At 53.1% G+C, this 20,077-nt stretch overlaps 1 protein-coding gene across 3 annotated transcripts; it reads right to left on the bottom strand.

The window, feature by feature from the left end:
* Positions 1–1,598: 1,598 nt before the first annotated feature.
* On the bottom strand, positions 1,599–19,717 carry MYBL2 (MYB proto-oncogene like 2). Of its 3 annotated transcripts, none has more exons than XM_037402314.1 (14): positions 19,560–19,717; positions 15,327–15,420; positions 14,090–14,161; positions 13,614–13,706; positions 11,672–11,892; positions 11,355–11,511; positions 10,313–10,579; positions 8,660–9,046; positions 6,896–7,035; positions 5,826–5,925; positions 5,088–5,201; positions 4,406–4,522; positions 4,035–4,181; positions 1,599–2,366 (listed from the first exon to the last, which is right to left on the bottom strand). In XM_037402314.1, the coding sequence occupies exons 3-14, from the start codon at positions 14,144–14,146 to the stop codon at positions 2,238–2,240; spliced, it is 1,929 nt and encodes a 642-aa protein (XP_037258211.1). In that variant the 5' UTR covers positions 14,147–14,161; positions 15,327–15,420; positions 19,560–19,717; the 3' UTR covers positions 1,599–2,237. The 3 variants fall into 3 exon arrangements, with proteins under 3 accessions (XP_037258211.1, XP_037258208.1, XP_037258210.1); XM_037402311.1 differs by lacking the exon at positions 19,560–19,717 and adding an exon at positions 17,011–17,090; XM_037402313.1 differs by lacking the exon at positions 19,560–19,717 and adding an exon at positions 16,086–16,184.
* Between the last annotated feature and the right edge of the window lie 360 nt (positions 19,718–20,077).

Genomic DNA, 20,077 nt, shown 5'->3' with positions numbered 1-20,077 from the left:
CTTCTAGTCCAGGGGCTCCACCGCCAGCCTGAAGCCCAACCTCTACGAGATTTTTATTGGAAATAAAGCAGAGCACCCGAATCAACAGAAAAATGAAGGAAGCAGGGCCTTTTCTCTCCACCTGCAGAGCACTGCCTATTCCCGAGCCCTGAGACAGGCAAACTGGGCTGAGCTGGTAACATCCACACCAGAAGGAACATTTTCCAATTAAAAGCCAATTGCCTTTTTACTCATTAACTATGCTAGGCCTTGCTCATTTTCCTCGGTATTTTGCTGCCCCTCAATCTTTCTTAATAAGCACTGTGCCATGCAGGACACCCAGCCCTGCCTGGATTTACAGCATCAGAGCAGCAGTTAATGCTTCTCAGCCCCATAACCCTTTAACTTCGGGGCAGCCCCCAAACACAGGTGCCAGGCTCACGCACGGACCTACCCTCCGTCAGACCCTGCCTCCCTGGGCTCCAGCTCACCCAGCTCTGGGAAGGAAATGCAGGTCTCTGCTTGGGCTGTTTTAAAGGCACCTGGCGCGGGAATAGCCAAGCCCACTAAAGCCCGAGCGGAGAGGGATGGGTTTATGACAATTTCCCTTAAAATAACAACAGAATGGAAGCAGCTAAAGCCAGGCCTTCAGACAAGCGGGCCCAGCCATCTTTCCAAAGCAAACATTGCAGTACTGAGAAATAAAAAATATTTCATAGATTTGCTTTGGCCCTGAGCCTGTAGAAATGAAAAATGAGCTGGGTTTCTAAAACTCATAAAACTCCCTCATTTCCCAGGATCCAAGGTTTTATTAACAAATTTGTCAGTAAGGCTTTTTTGACTCTATTGCCAACGTTAAGTCACAACCTGAAATGAGATTTATACGGCCCTGTTCTGTTCTTCCACCCTGCAATGGGACTGGGGACAGTGACCCTGTTGAGAAGCATGGGAGTGAACAGAACCCTCTCCCCACATCTTTGCTGTGCAGCCACCCCCAGCCAGAGGCAGATCTGCCATGGTGGCTTTGGTGGCTTGCAAAGGACAGCCCAGCCTAGCCCCAGACAGCTCACCAAAGAGCTGTTCATGCACTGGTCTAACTGGCAAGTTGCTCTTCAGTTTTCTCAGCACCTTTCCAGTTGCTGCGAGTTAACACAGGGCTACAATTGCTACATTTCATCCTTGGCTACATCAAAACAGGACACCCTACTACTGTTACTGCAGCAGAACAGCTACACAGATGCAGCTTTGGCCTCCAAAGGAAGAGCAGAAGAGGTTCTGCTACATCACACACTCCTGGTGCTCTTCTCCAGCCCACTGCTCTCCACATCCATCCACTCCTGCAGCTTTGCAGAGATCCCAGCCACACTAAGCTCAAAGACACTGGCACTTTCCCATGAAGTAGCCAAAATAATTTCTAAACAGCTGATGAAACTGTTAAGGGTTGAAGCGAAACAGTCCCTTCTCCCCATGCTGAGAGGCTAACAGGAATCCAGCAACTTTCCAGGAAAGAAGAGATCCCACATGAAAACCAGTGCTTTGGGGCATCGCCAACCCCAGCACGGCACTGCCTCCCTCCAAGCATTGAGGCCCTGGGCAGAGTCAGAGTCTGAGTGAGAGGGTGATGTTAGCACCATTGTTTATTTGAAAAGGGAGCACAGTCCTGGGGAGAGCACCTGCTGCTCCCCTTCTGCGGCACAGCAGTATAGAACAGCCCCACAGGGAGCAAGGGGCCAGCGCTGACACAGGTCACCCCCCAAAGCACATTTCCCATGAGTGTGCAACACCATCCCTCCTCCTAGAGTGAAGGGGGGCCACTCCACCCCCCAGGGAAAACCTGGAGACACAAGACATGCAGGAACTTTCAAAAAAGCCATTCCTGAGGTACCAGAGCAGCCAACATGAAATCCAGGCAGGCTGCAAAGCCAGTCTCCACTGCATGCTGCACATGCTGCTCTGAGGTGGAACACGGCTACACGCTTCTACTTTTGCAGAACTCAGGTCTTTCAGAGAGAGGTCTTGCTGTTAACTCTCCGCCCCTCCCTCATTTGCCTTTCCATAATGATCCCAAAGCTTGCATTCCACACATTAGCCAGCAGTTAGCCCAATTTATTACAATATAGATCTACCTGGGAAGAAAAGGGAAAAAAAATCCACTTCCACACACTAAGGCCTGGCAGAGGATATTTTTTCCTGTGGTTCTCCCTCCCCTGCACTTATAAAAAAATTAAAAAAATAAAATAAACAAGCAGAACAATCCTTCATGATAAGATTAAGGTCCTTGATGTGTGACTCTGTTTCAACAGGCCCAAAAACTGTCGAGCTTTCTCCTGCATGAAGAGTTGGTCTCGGGTTCCACCACAGGCTACCACTTTCCAAGCCCTGGTCATCTACAGAGGGAAAAGAAAGTACACACACAACACAGTTAACTGGAGGACAAACACAATGTCAACATGCAATTTTAAAAGACTGCAAAAATAAATAAAACTAACAACTATCTGCGACCCAAGGGAAATAAAATTTCAGACTTTGGAGCACCCATCTTGCAATCAGGAGGAACTTGCACACCACCAGTTACTCATCACAGCTGAGAATCTTTTCTAGCAAAGAGGGATTACACTCAGCAGTATCCCAGGTGAGTGCCCCATTTCAGGATGACCCACATGCCCTCCCAGGGCTTTCCCTTACTTGGCTCGAGGCAAAAACCCCAAAGCACAAATCCACTAAGGCTCCTTGTGCTCTAGAGGGATGAAAGAGATTCAGGAATAGCTCTGGAGTTTATTCCCATCCAGTTTAATTCCTGAGCTGCTCCACCCCACGTCTAGACTGGCCAAAGACCATCCTTAACAGCAACCTGGTGCCTTCAGTTTCAGCAGGGCCCCACAGCACACAGGAAGAGCTGAAAGTCAGGTGTGGTTCAGTCACCATGCACAGAAAGAGCACCCACAAGGTGTTTTTGCACTTAAGGAAAACCCCTGTGAATCCTCTGAAATGCAGCCAAGAGATACGTAGTGTCTTGAGCGGGAAATACCCACTTACACGCACTGTAAAGAACCACAGCTCGAGCTTCAGCTTTTGCTTACAGTAACAACGTCCCACGCAGCCACAGCACGGCTTTGGGGCTGATTTAGGTTCAGCCCACAGCTAGGTGAGCTCCTTAATAAATAACTGTCACTGCTAGAAACAGCAGTCCAGCACAATAAATCCCAAGAGCCCAGCAACACCACAGACAGCTCTGCTGTCTTTGGGCAATGGGATTTCATTGCGCACCTGTACTCTGTCACCACCCAAGCTGTCTTACTGTCACCTTCAACTCACTCCTAAAGCTTTATTTATATGGATCTATTAGCTCTCAGAGCAATACGACCCTGTCTAGGACAAGAGGAGAAATGGAAGTGCTTAAGTAGGGTTTATTTTGAGAAGGGGAAGGAATTACTCTGGCTAAGGAGTACTTATTTGTCAGAAGCAAGAGCTTTCACAACAGACAACTCTAATCCAGGGACAGATGCAACCCCCCTTGCTGCAATGTTTCATGAAGACTGAGCCAAGGCTGCTCAGCGAAGACAACGCTGCATCTGGGCTCTTCCTGGGAAGAGTAGCTACCCCCACCAGCTGCAGTTTCACCCCCCACTGAGGAAAGCATTTATTTCCATCCTCATTCAAGCTACGAGAGCTCCCATGACTCAGCCCAAGCAAATGCCTGCAAAATCATGGTCCAAATCCCCCCCTCTAGGCCACACTGCCTAACAAAGCAAGGGTACCTCCTCTACTAACACACTCTGCCTGTAAATATACCATTTTTTTGAAATGCGAAGATTTTAAAGAGAGCATTACAGCCCAGCAGAAAGGGAGGTTTTCCAAGAGACAGAAAGAAGCTGCAGTGTGACACTGCTGGATCAGCATCTCCAAACCTTTGTACAAAGACAGCCCTGACAGTGTATGTATGCCTATGCAGGAGCGCACACAGCTTCATCCCCTCACTCCTCCTCCCAAGGAGGGACAAGGACTGCACTACCAGCTAACCTCCTAAATGGGAGAGCAGTGGCTGCAGGACTTACTGGTGCTGGTGGTCTGAAATGGCTTGGCATTTTCCTGTAGGACATTTTCTCTGGCTGCACTTGCACAAAGGCTCTGTTGAGTAAACCGCTGTCGTTCTTCCTGCTGGAGGAGGAAAGATTCAAGGATCTTGACAGGAAATTCACAGGCTGTAAAGTAGGAAAAGAAAAGCATAAGGAAACAAGCTGTTTTGCCCTAACAGTACTGATACTTGGCCTGACCAAAAGGCCAGCTACAAATCCAGCCCTTCAACCACATTCACATGTCCTGTTCAAAGGCAGCTGCAGGTGGCAAAGCTCCCACCGCTGCTTGCACAGGGTTTCTTCAGAGCAGAAGGCAGCTCTACCCCTGCTCCGCACACAGTACCCCTCACCTGGGCTCTTTTGAAACAGACAGTCTTGGGGAAGGCAGGCATATTCTGTGTCGTATCTTCATCCACAATATCCAGTGCCAGAGACTTCCGGACCTTCTTGATTGGACTTCTGCGCAACTGGGGGACAGAGAAAAACAAGTATCATCATGAATCAAGCCAGTGAAGTGCCATCTTAAAGACCCCAGGGTGCACACCAAACCACATCACCCCAGGTCTGTATTGCACCAGCACCTCAGGAAGAAGGCATGCTACAGCCTTCCCCACCACAAGGCACAGCAGCTTCTAGTGCTCTCCTCCTGGCTCCAAGAGCCACCAGTTTAGAAGAGGAAGCCCCCTTCAGTAGGAAAGGAAGGCCACCACAGAACTGAGCCAACAGACTTTACATGCCAGCCCACAGGCTTCTGGGAGCCCAACTTGCCATAGATGCTCCAAGTGTGCCATGGGTCTCTCCTGTAGGTTAGGGACACAGCACCTCCTAGCATGTCCTGCATTCAGCATGAGCCAGGACACAGCTGGCAGTATTTTAAGCAGGCCTTAACCTCAAGCACCTCTTGCTGATTAAAAGACAGCAGCCATAGGCCAAAAAACTTTTTTGCATCAACAGTAGGGTGATCAAAACCAGAACACCCCTTAACAGCACAGGGTAGCTCAGCAGCAGGTACTAGATGCAAAAATAGCTCACCCCTTGTTTCCTCTTCTGTTTCTCAGGTTTCACATCATCCTCTATGATAAGTTCGATGCCAGCTTCACTTCGAAGTACCTCTTTCAGGTCTTCTTCCAGGTGAGGAGTCTGGGGCTGGTGTGAAAAGGTAGAGAGAGCACAAGACAGTCAGAATCTGTATGCTGTGCAGGCTCATGAGATTCTCTCTTAAGGGATAATGGCATCAGGGCAGCCCACACACAAAGACAACTTATTTACCTCCCAGCTGCAAAAGATAAGACAAGATTTCTGCTAGCCTGACAGATTTACAGGATCTCCAGGCCTAAGAGAATCTTACCAGCTGAACCCCAAATGTGCCACCAAGAGACCGGTATGCACAGAAGGCCTGGGATACTGGAAGCCACCATTCCCACAACACGCACATTAAGAGACCCAGTTCTTCAGGATCTAGGTAGATTTCTTGCTCTTCCTCAAGGTCACCAGTAGCCAAGCACTACAACCCAATTCAAAGGCAGGTTTTGGCACTTTTAGCCTCTGGTTTACAGAGGAGCTAGAAGTCCTGTGGCTACCTATCATGACATGTTCATCACGACAAGGTCCCCTTCAATCCTCCTCATTCCCAGCCTGGCATTATCAAACTGTACTTTGTTATGGTACAGATAACAGTTGGCTGACAACTCTGCTGCAACCCACCCCTTGTCCCATTTGCATTCATTATGCTTCTGCCACAGGCAAGTGGCAGACCTGCCCAATAATTACCAGAGGCCTAATTGGTCCATACTTTTCCAGAGCATTTTTAAAGGGCGTGGGAGTGTGAGGTGTGTTGTCCACCACATACTTCTGATCTGGTGTGACAAACCTGGAAGCAGAGAGCAGGAAAGACCAAGGATCATACACGCTGTAACACACACAACGTAACCCCTGTCCTTCCAAAGCCCTCTCATAGCATGAGCCACCTGCAGAGTCTCACATGGCAGCAAGCAGAAGCACCTCCTGGCTGGACTATTCCTGGGGTGCAAGCAGGGCAAACAGGCACGGAGGAGCCTTTAGTGGGGATACCTTTCCCATGTGCCAGCTATGCTGCTCTACCCTGCCAGCTACAAGCACCCTTGTCAGAAAGCAGCACAGCACCCTGACGCAGGCCACATGCAGCTCTGCAGGGGCCAGCTCTGCAATGCTTCTGCTGGCAGATCTGCTCAGGCCCAGCCTGGGCTTGTGACAGTCACAGCTGGACCAGCAGAAGTCCTGGGTGCAAATGCACTTCGAGCAGCCAAGCCAGCTCACACCACCCGGACAGAGAAGCTGCTCTGGGCTAGGCTGACAACAGAGCAGTTTTGCTAACACAGCCAGCACCCCCTTACACTGTGCTGCTTCAGTCTGCCAGCAAAACACTCCCTGTGCAGAGCATCCCCGCTCGCCTGCCTGGTACAGCGCCTTGGGTAATCACTGGGGTCAGGCAAAGCAGAGGGTGCAGAGCTAAAGGGATGGATCCGAATAGCTCTTGTGGAAGAAGTCAAATCCCTGCCCTGCTGGCACAGGGCTCACAGCACAGCAATGTTTCCCAGACAAAGATGTGCACAGAAGGCAAAGCCCACCCAGCAGGTGAGCACAATAGTGGTCACTTGGCTGCAGCCCCAGTCAGCCTGGACACTTGTTCCCTGCAGCTCATGGAGGAGCTGTCTTTGGAAGGAAACTGATTTAAGGAAAGCCCCAGCCTGCCCTGCCTCTCACTAGTGCCAGTACTGGTACTGGGGGAGGTATGACTGAAATGGACCGGACTCCTGTGCAGAAAAGGACACTGCTCAGGGGAGAAGGAAGAAAAGACTTACGCCGAGCTCTTCTGGAGCAGAGGGGTTTTGTCCCTGTGCAGAGGAGTGGTGACAATCACCTTCTGACTGCACACAGGCGTGGAGGTCAGAGACGGGTTCTCCAGTTCTAGTGTATCCTGTTTGGTCCAAAAGTTTAAGAACTGCACAGCAAAGAAAGAAAAGACACTTCAGTCTCAAGCATCTCAGCACAGTGTCGTAAGTCACTGCTTTTTCCTAAATATGAGGAGAAAACCTGAGGTAGAGACAATCCTCCCATACCAAGCAGCACCAGAGGGATCTGTCCCAGTATAAACCAGGATGACTTACAGAATCATGCAGTCCTGTACATGGACACACATGTGAAAGTTGCCAGAAGGTGCCTCATACCTATAAACATTATTCACTTCCCATAGGGATAAGCTAATATGACTACAGGCAGCTACAGAGTGGGACAGAGAAGTCTCTCCTTGCACTGGTCCAGATAGGGCCAAGCAAAATGGTAAAGGAGAGATAATCCTAGCCCAAAGGTTTATTCCAAACTCACAATGGCAAATGTGAGGGAAGTCCATGTAACACAGCAGCATACAAGTTAGCAGATTTTGTATTGAGCTGTCTTCAGCCTGAACTGTGAGAAAACAACAAACCGTCCCATCTCTGCTAGGATTTTTCCTCACAACAGCTAGTGACAACTTTACTCCCATAAGGAACAAAGTTTGTACCCAAAAACCTATCAGGAAAGAAAAGCCCATCTGTGTTATATTCACTAATGGTCGAAGCTCAACACGAGAGGCAGGACATCCCTTTTGCCTTTGCAAATTTACTCCAGGCCTTCCAGCATTTTACAATCTGCAGAGCTGCACATTTCAGGTCCTGCTCTGATTTCCCAGTTCTTGCTGGCCTTGTATTTGAGGTCTGCCTGAACCTGAGTGTCAGACTGTCCTGTGGCGCACTCCCATGGGCCACCCCAGGCTGCAGAAACAGCAGAAATAAAAGCCTGGAAGGCATGGGTAGGCAGGGTCTGAACAGAGCAGCTGTGGAACTGTGATGGAAAGCACAGCAACATAGCAGTCTTTACTCTGTTTTACAGACAGAGCTCCACAGCAATATACGAGACACCAGCAGGTTTGACCACCACAGCGCTCCCAGATGATGTACGCTAGAGATCATTTGTGCACATGTGTGTGAACACTTCAGGAGTCACAAGGCTTGAAAGATCCCAAATCCCTTTTGCAACAAAGACAAGTTCAGGACAATTTTCCTAAGCACAAGCACCTCAGAGATCCGCAGAAGGCGTGTGCTGCCAAGCCTGCCTGCTCAACTTCACTGGAAACAAACAGGGAAAGCCCCTTTTCACTATTGCCACTCTGCTACCCACAGCTGGGTCAGCATTTCCTCGGTGACAGAAGCATTATGCTCTCCAGCAATCCTGCAGCACACAGGCAAGTAGATCTGCACAGTGGTGCTCCTTCCTCATAGTGGGCAAGTGCCCACCCCATCACATAGCATAGCTGGGCTCCCCTGACACTACAAGCACTCCCACAGGCAGACACAGGAAGGGCAGCACTGCAGAACAGCAGGGCCAGAACCCAGCTCTGCACCTTGTTAGCAAAGACACACACCTTGAACACTGGCACCACCTCATTCAAGGGAGGAAAACCACAAAGCTGGCAGAGCTCATGGGATTACATAGCATTAAGGCAAGTAGACAGAGCACTAACATGCTTATTAGCTCACAACCCAGCCCAAGCAGAGGTGCACAGACTGGGCTCTGTCACTGCTCCATACCTGAGATGGAGAGAAGGGCAGTGTCTTGACAGGAGTGCTCTTGGGCGTCATGCTGTTGCAGGAGTCAAGGAAGGAAAGGCTGGTGCTCGTGGCATTCTCTGTGACAGGGGAAAGGGAGATCTTCCTCTTCTTCTGCCTTTTCAGCACTGAGGGTGGCGTGCCAAAGCTGACCTCTGCGTGCGGAGAGATGGGGATGAGCTCTCCTTTGCTGCTCTTGCTTAGGTCAGAGATGGTGTGGCCATCCAGGCGGTACTCCGTCACGTTGGGCAGGGATTGTGTTGCCTTGCTGGGGGTTTGCCTCACCGGGCTGTTGCTGCTGCTGCTGCTGCCGGCAGAAGGTTCCTCAGGCAGGTCAAACTGGGTCAGATCACACCACCCATCTGGGTCCTGCACACAAGGGAAACCATCAGAAGCAGCTCAGGAAGGAAAGTTGAGTAGCCAACTGGTGCAGATGCAGATATGAACTGGGAGGTGAAGTAAGTTGGGGTGTGATTGCACCTGCTTCTGCAAGGAGCCTGGCTAAAGAACAGCTCAAACCCTCCTCTCCTCTGCTGCCAGCACAGTGGAGAACCAGACCAGGGAACCTAACCAGCTGAAAGCTGCTGCCTGCACATAGGGCAGATTTTTCTATTTACGCAAGGGTGGTTTCCCAGTTCAGCTCACAGCACAGCTGCACAAACAGCTGCACCCCACACAGCAGGGACAAAACAAGCAGCTGGGCGTAGGTCTGGGGACTGAATGAAGCAAATGTCACCCAACACCAAACCAGTCTTGGGCACATCGATACAGCCGGACACAGGGCTCTGCTGTACCACACACTGCTGAAAGCAGATTAAACATAACTAGACCAGTTCAGAGATCAGCTGCTTCACAGCTCAACCCCACCAATACACAAAGCACCATACAAGCAGGCCGCTAAGGACCCGTGGATGGGCCGTTGAGCCTTGGGCACAGACTCTCTGTTCTCCTATACACATACAAAGTGGATCATTCACAGATAATCCGCTCATAAGCTTCTGAGTCAGGCTAGGGGTTGCCAAGACATTTCCCTCTACTGGTAGCAAATGGTTCTGTCGATTCTAGTCAGCCTCCTACCCTGGTGTGCCTCCATCACCCTGGGGATGTCAGTGCTACTTGACTGGCCCAAAATTACTAGTTCCAGTGAAGCTACCGCCACTGAAAGCAAATAGCAGTATTTATCCCAGTGTGAAGGGGTCTGTCCTGCATACTACAAGTGGGCCTGGCCTATTCCCGGTCTGTCCTATCCTATCCCACCCTGTAACAGGAGGGAAAGGAAAGCTCATGAGCATGGGCCTCAATAGTTACAAAAAGGAGAGAGCCGGGGCCAGGGTGGCTGATAAAGGAAGGTGTGAGATCAGGTTTGCCAGCATCTACAACCTCCCACACCCGCAGAGCCTATGCACAAGGACAACCACCTCGGGGAATCTGCAAGCCCAGAGTAATACTGGCAGAGCTGTAAAGGCCTAATCCAGCCCTGGAAGAGACTGTGGGAAGCCACAAGTCAGCGACAGACCCAGCCTTCCTCAGGATACCCATGGTGATGAGCAAGGGGACACAGTAAGTTCACTCAAGGGAAAAGGGTGGGGGTCAGTCTCCCTACATTACCTGGAGGATCAAGGGTTTTTTACTTACGGATTCAATCATGTCCAGAGCTTCATTGAAGGCTGGCCCAGATGTCAGGTACAAATAGTTGGCAGCTTCGACGACCCATTTGTATGGTGATGTAACGAGCGAGGCATCCTCAGGCACCGCAACATCCGGAGTACCCTCAGCGTTATGCTCTGCCAGTTCAGCAGCTGGCAGCTCTGAGGGTAGCTCCTGTACACCCGTAACCTCCTCGTCACTGACATCCTCTTCTTTTATTTCAGAGATATCAACTGGCCAGTTCGGCAGGACATTCTTTGTGCATACAACAAAGAAAGTCCAGCCATTAGTAGAAACCCAGGGAACAATGTCAAGTCCTGGAGACAAAGAGCAAGAGTCCCTGGACACATTCAGCTCTGCCTGCTCTCCTACCTGCCATTCAGTTTGTTTCACATCCCTGTTCTCCCTCACTGCTCTGTCCCAGACACCATCTGAACAGAAAGAAATCCATGCAACATAACAAGCACAGGAATGCTTAACTGGAGATTTCACTTAATATCCCAGGAGAAAGTTGAACAAGGGCTGAGCAGGTAGCACTAATTCTGCATTCCCCACTTTCCAAGAGCTTGCCTTTGACAACTACATGCTTTCTTCATGAAAAAAATAATAGGCTGTACTTGCCCTGCTTCCTTTTTTAGATGAAAGGAACGCAATACCTCTTCACCATGCCCCCCCACACGGTCTGGAGCAGCCTCCTCCTCCCACCAGCAACAGCACAAGAGCAAAAAAACCCTTCAGTTTCCAAGACAGACCTGATGCTGGGACTGGCAAGATAACACCACAAGCAGACTGCTGCCCCCCACCTGGATAGCGCACTGGAGCTCACATTAAACCTCTAGCTCCTGGAGGGAGAGATCTCTCAAGAGTCAGCCTCAGAAGGCTGGGGGGAGGCACAGACTGGCTATGTAGACACCAGGCTGTGGCAAAGGCAGCATGAGAGGCAGCAGAAGGGTGGATGAACAGCTCTGATACGCAGTAGCAGAACAGGGGACTGACCCAACTACCTGCTGCAAATGTGCCGATGCAGTACCTGGCTCTCAGCTCTAGTCTGACTTTGGCTCTCCTTGTCATCCACCTCCACAAGCAAGTACAGTGACTTGGACTCCTTAGTTTCATTAAGGAAGCCTCCTGTGTCCACCTTCCGCTTGATGGTGGAGTTCCAGTGATTCTTCACGGCATTGTCAGTCCTGCAGAGAAAGCAGAAAGAAACAGAAATGACCATTTACAGCAGCTCCAAAGCACAGCTAACAGCTCCTACACAGCCTCCAGTCCCATCCTGTGAGCACAACACATGGATTTCCATGGGCCACCCAGAAGTGAAGGCACCAGTGAGCAAAGAGGTCCTACCTCCCAGGCAGCAGCTTGGCAATCTCTGCCCAACGATTCCCCAGGACCTTGTGGGCCTCAAAAATGATGCGATCCTCCTCCTCTGTCCACGACGACTTCTTCACCTCAGGGTTCAGATGGTTATGCCAGCGTTCCCGGCACTGCTTCCCTAACCGCCCTTTCAGGTGCTTGGCTATCAGGGTCCATTGTTTGGTGCCGTATTTTTTAACCAGTTCAATTACCTTTGAAGAGAGCAGGAGTGAAATAAGGAAATGGAATAAAGAAGGGGAAGGTCAATACAGTTATCTTCAGGCTTTGCTCTTCACCCGTCTTGGGACCAGGTAAGGGCAGATAGAAAAAGGCTCATTAGGAGAAAAAGCTGGAGGGATCCAGCACTGACAATCAGGCGTACCAACACTTGCAAGAGCAAGCTGAATTTCTGAAAGAGGCTGTTTCCACACAGACATTTTGCCACGTGACACCTGTGAATGCTGATGGGTGCTCACAGAAGATGGGGTGGAGACTGGCAGGTGCACCAGGGGCAGACGGGTCCAGATTGAGAAACACATGCCCATTTCTGAACAAGGGCCAAGTGCCACATGCTCCAAGGCTTCTCTCTGCCCGCCCTCCTACCGAGGACCTAACCACATGAGACCAGTCCCCATTAGCTCTGCACTGGTCTGCCCACTGGGCACAGCCTCCCTTTAACAGGGTGTCACACCAAGACTAAGCCAGGGCTGCAGCTCCATGCCCTGCTAGCACCAGGACACACAGAGAGAGCACCACAGCAGAAACAAGCCATATTCACTCAAGAGCCACCCACTCTGCCAATTCCCTTTCACCCAGGGCTTTGTCACTTCTGTTTGAGGCTCAAGGCAAATGCTTCTGTTCTGAGCCTGTGTTATGTCCACACCACAGTCAGGACAAGAACAATCCACTGCACACAATGTCCAGTGCTCCAAAATCTTAAGAGAGGAGGCTAAAGGGTTCTCAAAGAGCATTTCTACCCTGGCCAGTTGAAACATGTGGGTACATAGGTGATGCTCGGTGCTCTTGGCCCTTAACAAATGTCCCTGCTGCAGAAACTTGACTACCAAGCCCAAATGGACCAAAGACATCAAACTGAGGCACAGGCCAAGCAGCTGGAGCACTTGCTGGGCAAAGCAACATGCAGTGCCAGGAAGAAAAAGCTGGAGCTCAGCCTGGCCAGGATGGGTAGGCTGGCAGCATCAGGTCATTCAAAGGGAAGGGGAAAGCAGGCAGCAACTGCTCTGCTGTAGGAAAGCAAAAGGGCATAATGAAAAGCTTCTTTAGGACATGCTTGATATAACATAGATGGAAGGCAAAAAGTCAACTGTTAACAGCCTGTAATGGGACCAAAAGAGAAAGAAGTGGGGGAGCAGAAGTGTTACAGAGATTCTGAAGAACTAGGACTTTTTGCAGCAGAAAACCTTGATAAAAGCTGCAACGAATTCCAGCTTTTAAGCACGTCAAGATGAGTGTCTGAGCTGGCTCCTCTAAGCTCACTCTGGAATCAGCAGAGAAAGAGGCTCACAGAAGTCGTGATTCACCTAGCTGACCTCAGACATCCACTTCAGTCTGTCTATTGTGGCACAGGAAATGACAGGTTTATTTTCTCTTAGGTCAAACACAGCCAGGTCATGTAGAGATCTGCCAGCAGGCAGATGAATTAATTCCCTTTTCTGCTCTCTCCCTTGGCAGCCTTCTGTAGCAGTACTGTGTGAAAGGGAGAAGCTGTTCAGCTGAAGAGGCCTAGACCTGCTGCTGCACTTCACAACCACGGCTGCATCAGGCTGCTCAGGACAGGTCAGAGTGCCACTCTCGTGGCCGTCTACCACTGGAAAGAATTACCCACAGCTGACAACAGACCCAAGGGTCTGACACTTCCATGCTCTCTACAGACAGTCACAGTCCAAGACTCAGACTCTCAGCCCCAACTTACTTTTTGGTCCTCCTCTTTGGTCCAAGGGCCCTTAACCAAGTCTGGATTCAACACTCTCAGCCACCGGTACTGACACTGCTGATCGCTGCGGTTCTAGGAAGAAGGAATGAGAATAGCCACGTGTTAGACCAGAGCCTCCAAAAGCCCCTATAGCAAGGGCAGTCCCCACACACAAAGGCTGGCCCACGGAAAACCTGCAGAAGCACACGGACAACACATACTATGACGAGGGTACCAAGCACAGGACAGGAACCTCCATTTCTCACCCCAGCTCCAACAGACTCACCCTTGAAAGTCCTCTATACAAGAAGGATGTCTCCCTGCCCTGAAGGAGCACCATTTTACAGCCTGAAGCTGCAGTCACAGAACAGATTCCCACTGTGCAAGGTGCTGCACAAACACAGAGAACCAGCGCAATGAGCACAAGAAGCAACATGCAAACACTATGATTCCCAAGTGGGCAAGGGGTCACTTACAGGAAAGTGACTGGCCAGGAACTTCCAGTCATTCTGCCCGTAATGCCTTACTAACATCTTCAGCTGCTCATCCTGCAAAGAACAAAGACATCCACTTTCACATACACTGAGGCAACACACAGCACAGGCACCCCTGGGTTGACAGCATCAAGAGAACAAGCTAGATACTTTGAACTATCAAGAAGATTTTTTGGGCATTCTGTGTTCAGGGGAGGAAAGTAGCTCACACAGCCCTTCAGCAGTGCTCCAGTACCTGGAGCTCCACTGGAACAGAACACCTGGTTCTGGGCTCTGTAATAGGACAAGCTCATACAGAGAGTACAAAACAAGAGCTCAGCTCTGTTCTAGTATAGTCTGGTTCAAACCCTGTGGCCAAGGCTACCTGCTTATGCAGCCCCAGTACACCTCGACCAGACAGTCCATCTCCCAGCTCAGCCACTGATTCTGCCCAGCCAAGAGAGGTGACTGGTTTAAGTGCATCAGCACTGGCCTGGTGGTCTGCTGTGTTTCAGTGCTACAGGGCTCTACAGCAGCTTTCTTGAACCCTGCTATAGCCCAGGTGTGCCTACTCTTACAGCTCACAAAAAGCTTGCTATAGGTGTCCCTGCCTGCGTGCTCTGGCTGGGCAAACAGAGGCATGAAGCAGTTCCCTGCCCAACATGAGCCCAAGGCTTTCATCCTTGCACAAAGACAACCTTACTTGGTGTTCAGATCCCAAGGGAGACAGGACATCTTGTAGTTTTCACACAGAACAAAGATGACTGAGGAACTGGGAGGACAGAAGAGAATACCCCAACTAACTTTAGGCTCTCCACCAGGATGATCAAGCTACAATCCCAACAGCCTAGCTCCCTGCTTTTGATAAAGAAAAGGAAGGATGTTTCCACTGCACAATTCAGCTAGCTAGAGGCCTCACCCATCCTCTGGAACCCCTCTTTGCTCAGAAGAGCACTGCAGGCAGCAGATGCCTCGCTCAGGGCTCACATCCTTAAACTAAAGTGGCTGGAGCTGTCGCTGTCCATGCTCCACTTCAAAATCCCCTGAACCTCCCAGCCTCATCAAGGCCCCAGCTCACATCAGGAAAACCAGACACATGGTCTTCTCCATAGCAAGGCAGCAGGAGGTGGTGTCATGGCCAGCAGGTGAGGACTGAGGTAAAGGTACCCAAGCCCCTAGTGCCGTGCCAGATGCCTACACCAAAGCATCTGCTCTCAGCCAGTGCTGGGCTCTCACTCACCTCTTCTTGCGTCCACTTGACTTTGCACCTGCCATCCCGCTGCTCTGGCACATCCAGGTCGGTATCCTGGTAATGCAGCTCATCCTGGTCCTCACTAGAAATGAGTAAATTAAGATTATAATTTCCACCTCTGACAAAAACACAGCAAAGGGAGCAACTTCAAGCATGCAGAGCAGAGCTCCAGATCTCCTCTCTTCCAGCACCAAGCCCCAACACCTCACAGACGTTAACTCAGCCACCCCAGGTCTGACTGGTCCCCAGGTCTGAGTGGTCCCTCAGCTTCGGGCTCATGGCCCGTGCCAGCAATTTTGATGTTACCCAGAGGAGGGGAAGGAGCGTCTCGACTGCTGCTCCCTTCTGCCCCTCTGGGAGCACTTTGCACCTACGGACTGGAACCATTTCCCCTCCTTACAGCGCACCAGCCTCCCGGATTGCTGGAGCACAAAAAAGGGATGCGAGGAGCAGCCGAAGGGCTCTGCCATCACCCCCCCGGCCCGCCCTGTCACCCCCCTGCCCCGAGCAGGCAGAGCCAGCCCCTGGCCCGGCTCCCGGGTGGGAGCAAGAGGAGCCCTCGGCGCGGGGCCCGCGCAGCCCGGGGCCGCGGCCCTGCCCGCAGCGCAGCCGGAGAGCGGGAACGGGCCATCCGGGGGGTGGCGAGGGGCGAAGCGGAGCCCGGAGCCGCCACCCCCCCCCCCCAGCAGCCCGCCGGGAAGGCGCGGGGCCGGCACACGCAGCCCCGGCGGGGGGGGCCGCACTCACCCGCGGCTGCGGCGCGTCATGGCGGGCCCGGCCCGGGCGGCAGCGGCGGCACTTTCCTATCTCGCGCCAACGGCGCCCCCCTCCCGCGCGGGGCCGGGCCGCGCATGCGCGCTGCCGCCTCCCGCCTGCACAAAGAGGCGCGCGCGGGAGGGCGCCCGCCCGCCCCGTCCCCGGGGGCGGCCCCGGCCCCCACCCCCTCCCCCCACACCGAGCCCCCCTCCGCCCCGAGCCCCCGCCCCACCGAACCCCACCTTTGCCCCAAGCTCCCATCGGCCCCCCCCCCTCCACACCGAGACCCCCAAAGTGAGCCGCAGCGGGCAGCCCTGGGCGCAGGGCAGGAGGGTCCCACCCCGGGTCCCCCTCACGCTGCAGCCCCCCGGGAACGCGGCTCCGGGCGGGTCTGGGGCGCACAGCTTGGCTTAGCTCTAGAAAGCGGGCTTGCTCCTGCAAGGCACAGCAATGGTCACAAGCCACAGGACCCCCAGCAGCTGCCTCCCATCCAAATGGGCAAAAAAAAGCAAATTAAAATGAAGCACCTTCCCCGCGTTGCTTTAGCAGCACCTCACGCCAGGGGTGCACTCCGGGGTCCCGGGGCTGCGCGCAGCTCCCACGCTTCCCACCAGAGGTGGCTGCCATGGAAAAGCTCAGCTCTTCCCTGCGTCCGGGCAGCAGCACTGTCACAACGCGCACGGAAAGCGGGTCCGAAAAAGCAGCAGGAGCATCTACCCCGGTGACAGCCAGTCCCAGACACACTGGGACTCTGCACACACCATCCTGCAGTGCTGCTGTTTTCACGGTGCATGCTGCCTGTGCACACAAAGCACGCGCACCTGCTGGTGCCCACACATCTGTGTTCCACCTATGCCCACAGATGTTCCTGGCCTGTTTTAGAGCAGGCAAGACAAAAACTTAAGCAAGATGCTACCTTGTGGGGACCCCACCTGAGGGGCTCCAGGCAGGAAGGCTCCACGCGTCCCCTTCCTCCTGCATTAGGGGAGCACAGCCCCTGCAAAGACCCCTGTGCTCTCCAGGCTACCTGCTGACAGGGTCCTAACAGCCAAGCCCCCACAGAACCCCCCCTGGCCTTCAGCAGCTAGCCACAGCCCACAATCACTGCCCCGTGCTTAAAAAGAAGCAAACAAAAGCCCCTCCCCCTCCCAAACTAGCTTAAATAGGAAATTAGCTTGTTAATGAATTACCAGAACTATAAAACTGCTACAAGCATCACTGGCAAAAAAAAAAAACCAGTGGGACTTCTAAAGAGAGTTTCTATAGAAGCTAAAGGTAAAGAATGTTTCTTAGTCTATTCTCTTAACATGTACTTCATATTTCTCACATACCAATATGCTTAAATTGTGTTTAAGGAAAAGGTAATTTAGTCTCTTAAAGAAGACTTTTGTTTTAAACTGACCATATAGTCCTCTATTGCAGTAAATTCAGGAGGTTTTTTTTTTTCTCTACTTGTAATGTATTTGCTCTAAAAATGGTTTTAGGTCACAGCAGTTCTCCTTTCCCTGTGGGGGTGGCTGGAAGGCAGCTGCTGACTGAGCTAGTGGTGAGAGCTTCCCTCCCAGCTAGAAGGGGAGCACGAAGGAAGCTCCTGCCCATGGAGGAGAAGGCCACGGTGTGTCATATGCAACCTGCTGGGGGGCCTGTCCCCAGGGACCTTCTCTGGCGCCCTGTGAGGGCTGCAGGACACCACAGGTCTGCAGGTGGAGGTTACCATGTGTGGAACTAAACATAAGATGAGAGCTGTTTCTCAGTCTCTCCTATCCTAACCAGATCAGGTTTATCCTCAAAGGAACTCAACTCTAACTGGGGTTAATAGTCCTCTGACTTGAGGAATGAAGATAAAGTGTCTCATCTCTAGGGAAAACAAGCACTATCTTAGTACCACTAACTGCTGGAAAGGTTTACTGAGACTCTCTATACCCCATACAAAGTTAAGAGTAGTGGTATACAGGCTGAGGCTGAATAAATACAGCTATAGAGAGACTCCATGATGACCTCCAAGCAATGAACTGCCTGTGGTACAGTGGTGCTCTAGAAGATAATGACAGGCTGGATGCTCACCTACTTGTCCTAGATCCTGCTCAGCTCTTCATTCTCCCAAGTAAGACTAAGCCAGGATTTTGCAGAGAGCAGTCTTGCTACTTTAGGTGCACAATTTGCTAGTGAACAGTAATAAACAGAAACATGTTTATTCTGACAGGGGTGTTCTGGTTTCCATAGGCCTGACAGTGGTGGAATTCTGCACCATGTCTACCAAGAGGGACAGTACCAGCATCCCAATCATAAAGGATATCCTAGAAAAGGGATTTATAGCTGGGGCCTCCAGCCATTCCCATTCTTCTCCTGTCCACACTTACTATGTGGACTCAGACACCTGGGAGCTTCTCATGGACTTGGAGAACGCAACAAAAAGCAGCTCTCTGTGTGCTGTCAAGCAGTCAGAATCTCCGAATAGCTGTGTGAAGACCAACCTGCACAACCTGACCCAGGGCATCTCTGACTCCAGTCTTGTCTGCTTCTGCAAGAACCACCGTGACCTGGCTGCCTTTGACCTGTCTGGTTTGCCCTGTGAGCACCCCAGCAGAGCCGGCTGCCTGATGGATATGGTGTCACGTAACACCTCCACACCATGCAAGAAGGAGCACCCCAAAGAGCTGGAGAGCCTGCTCTCCAAGAGCACCGACCTTGCTGGTGACCTCTCAACCCTTGGGAAGATACCAGCACCCGGATGGGAGATCTCAGCAATAAAAGCCCCGCTGGATACCAGCCTGTCCCTTGATGCAAGCACCGAGGAGTTACGGTTACAGGACATGCCAGCCCTGGAGACCTCTGTAGTAGCTCCTCTGGCTTGGCCTGGTGCCTTGAAGCAGCACCCTGCGCTGCTGCACAGGCCTGCCACCCTGGACACCCAGCCGGGTGACCCTGAGCCCACCCCTGGGTGTCTGCACCAGGCTCCGTGAGGCCTGGCTCGGCGCGGCGGGGCTGCCAGCCATGCTGCGGCACCGCTGCTGGGGCCCCCTGCCCTGCCCGGGGCCGCTGGCATCACCCGCCGAAAGGCTCAGCCTCCCACCCTGACCCTGCCAACTGCTGCGGGGCAGCCCAGGCTGGCGATGGCCGCCCCTTCCCCCAGCACCGTATTTTTGTAGTAACGCAATAAAGGTACGCGTGGCGCTCCATGTGCAGGCTCGGCTGCGCCCTGCCCGGCCTGCGGCTCGGCTCCGCGGGCGCGGGGCCCGGGCCGAGGCCGCAGCTGCCGGCAACACCCCGCCGCGGGCGGCCGGCGCCTTCCCCGCCCGCGGAGAGAGCCCCCGGCGGCCCACGGCGCCCCGCCGCCCCGCTCCACCCGCCGCGGCCGGCTGAGGAGGGGCGAGCCGCCGCCGCAAGATGGCCGGGCGGGGAGCCCCGCGGCAGCCGCCGGCCCGGCCCCGCTCCCGGGTGCGCGGCCCCACCCGCCCCCGTTACCTGGCAGAGGGGCCCGGGGAGGCGCCGGTGGAGGAGTGGCGGCGGAGCGCGGCCCCGGCCCTCGCCGCCGGGCCATGGCGGTGGAGGCTGTCGGGGCCCGCCGCTGCCCACGGGGAGCGCGGGCAGGGAGGCGGCGGCCGGGGCTGGGGATCCCTCTTCTGGCACGCAGGGAGAAACACAGCCGGGGCGGCGGGGCGGCTCCGCGCCCTCACCGGGCCTGCCCCGCCGCGAGCTGGGCGCGCAGGGCCGCCACGGCCGCAGCCTGGCCCCCGCGCCGGGGGAGAGGGACGAGCCCCCCAGCCGCCGCCCCCCCGGCACGGCTCCGTGAGAGCGTCCCACCTCCCACCGGCACTCGCTCTTCCTCCTCTCCCATCACCGCCTACAGCCCTCGCAAAATCAGGGAGAATTGCCGGCCAAAACCACCTTCCAGAGCATCGCTGACAAAGCAACGCACACTCCTCGCCTTTTAGGGACAGATTAAGGGGTGAGCAGTCATGTTGCGTGAGAATAGAGACAAT

The sequence above is a fragment of the Falco rusticolus genome, chromosome 10 (genome assembly GCF_015220075.1).
Source record: "Falco rusticolus isolate bFalRus1 chromosome 10, bFalRus1.pri, whole genome shotgun sequence".
NCBI classification, from domain to species: Eukaryota; Metazoa; Chordata; class Aves; order Falconiformes; family Falconidae; genus Falco; species Falco rusticolus.
Note: the sequence above shows the minus strand (reverse complement) of the source record. Positions and strands in the feature narration are given on the sequence as shown.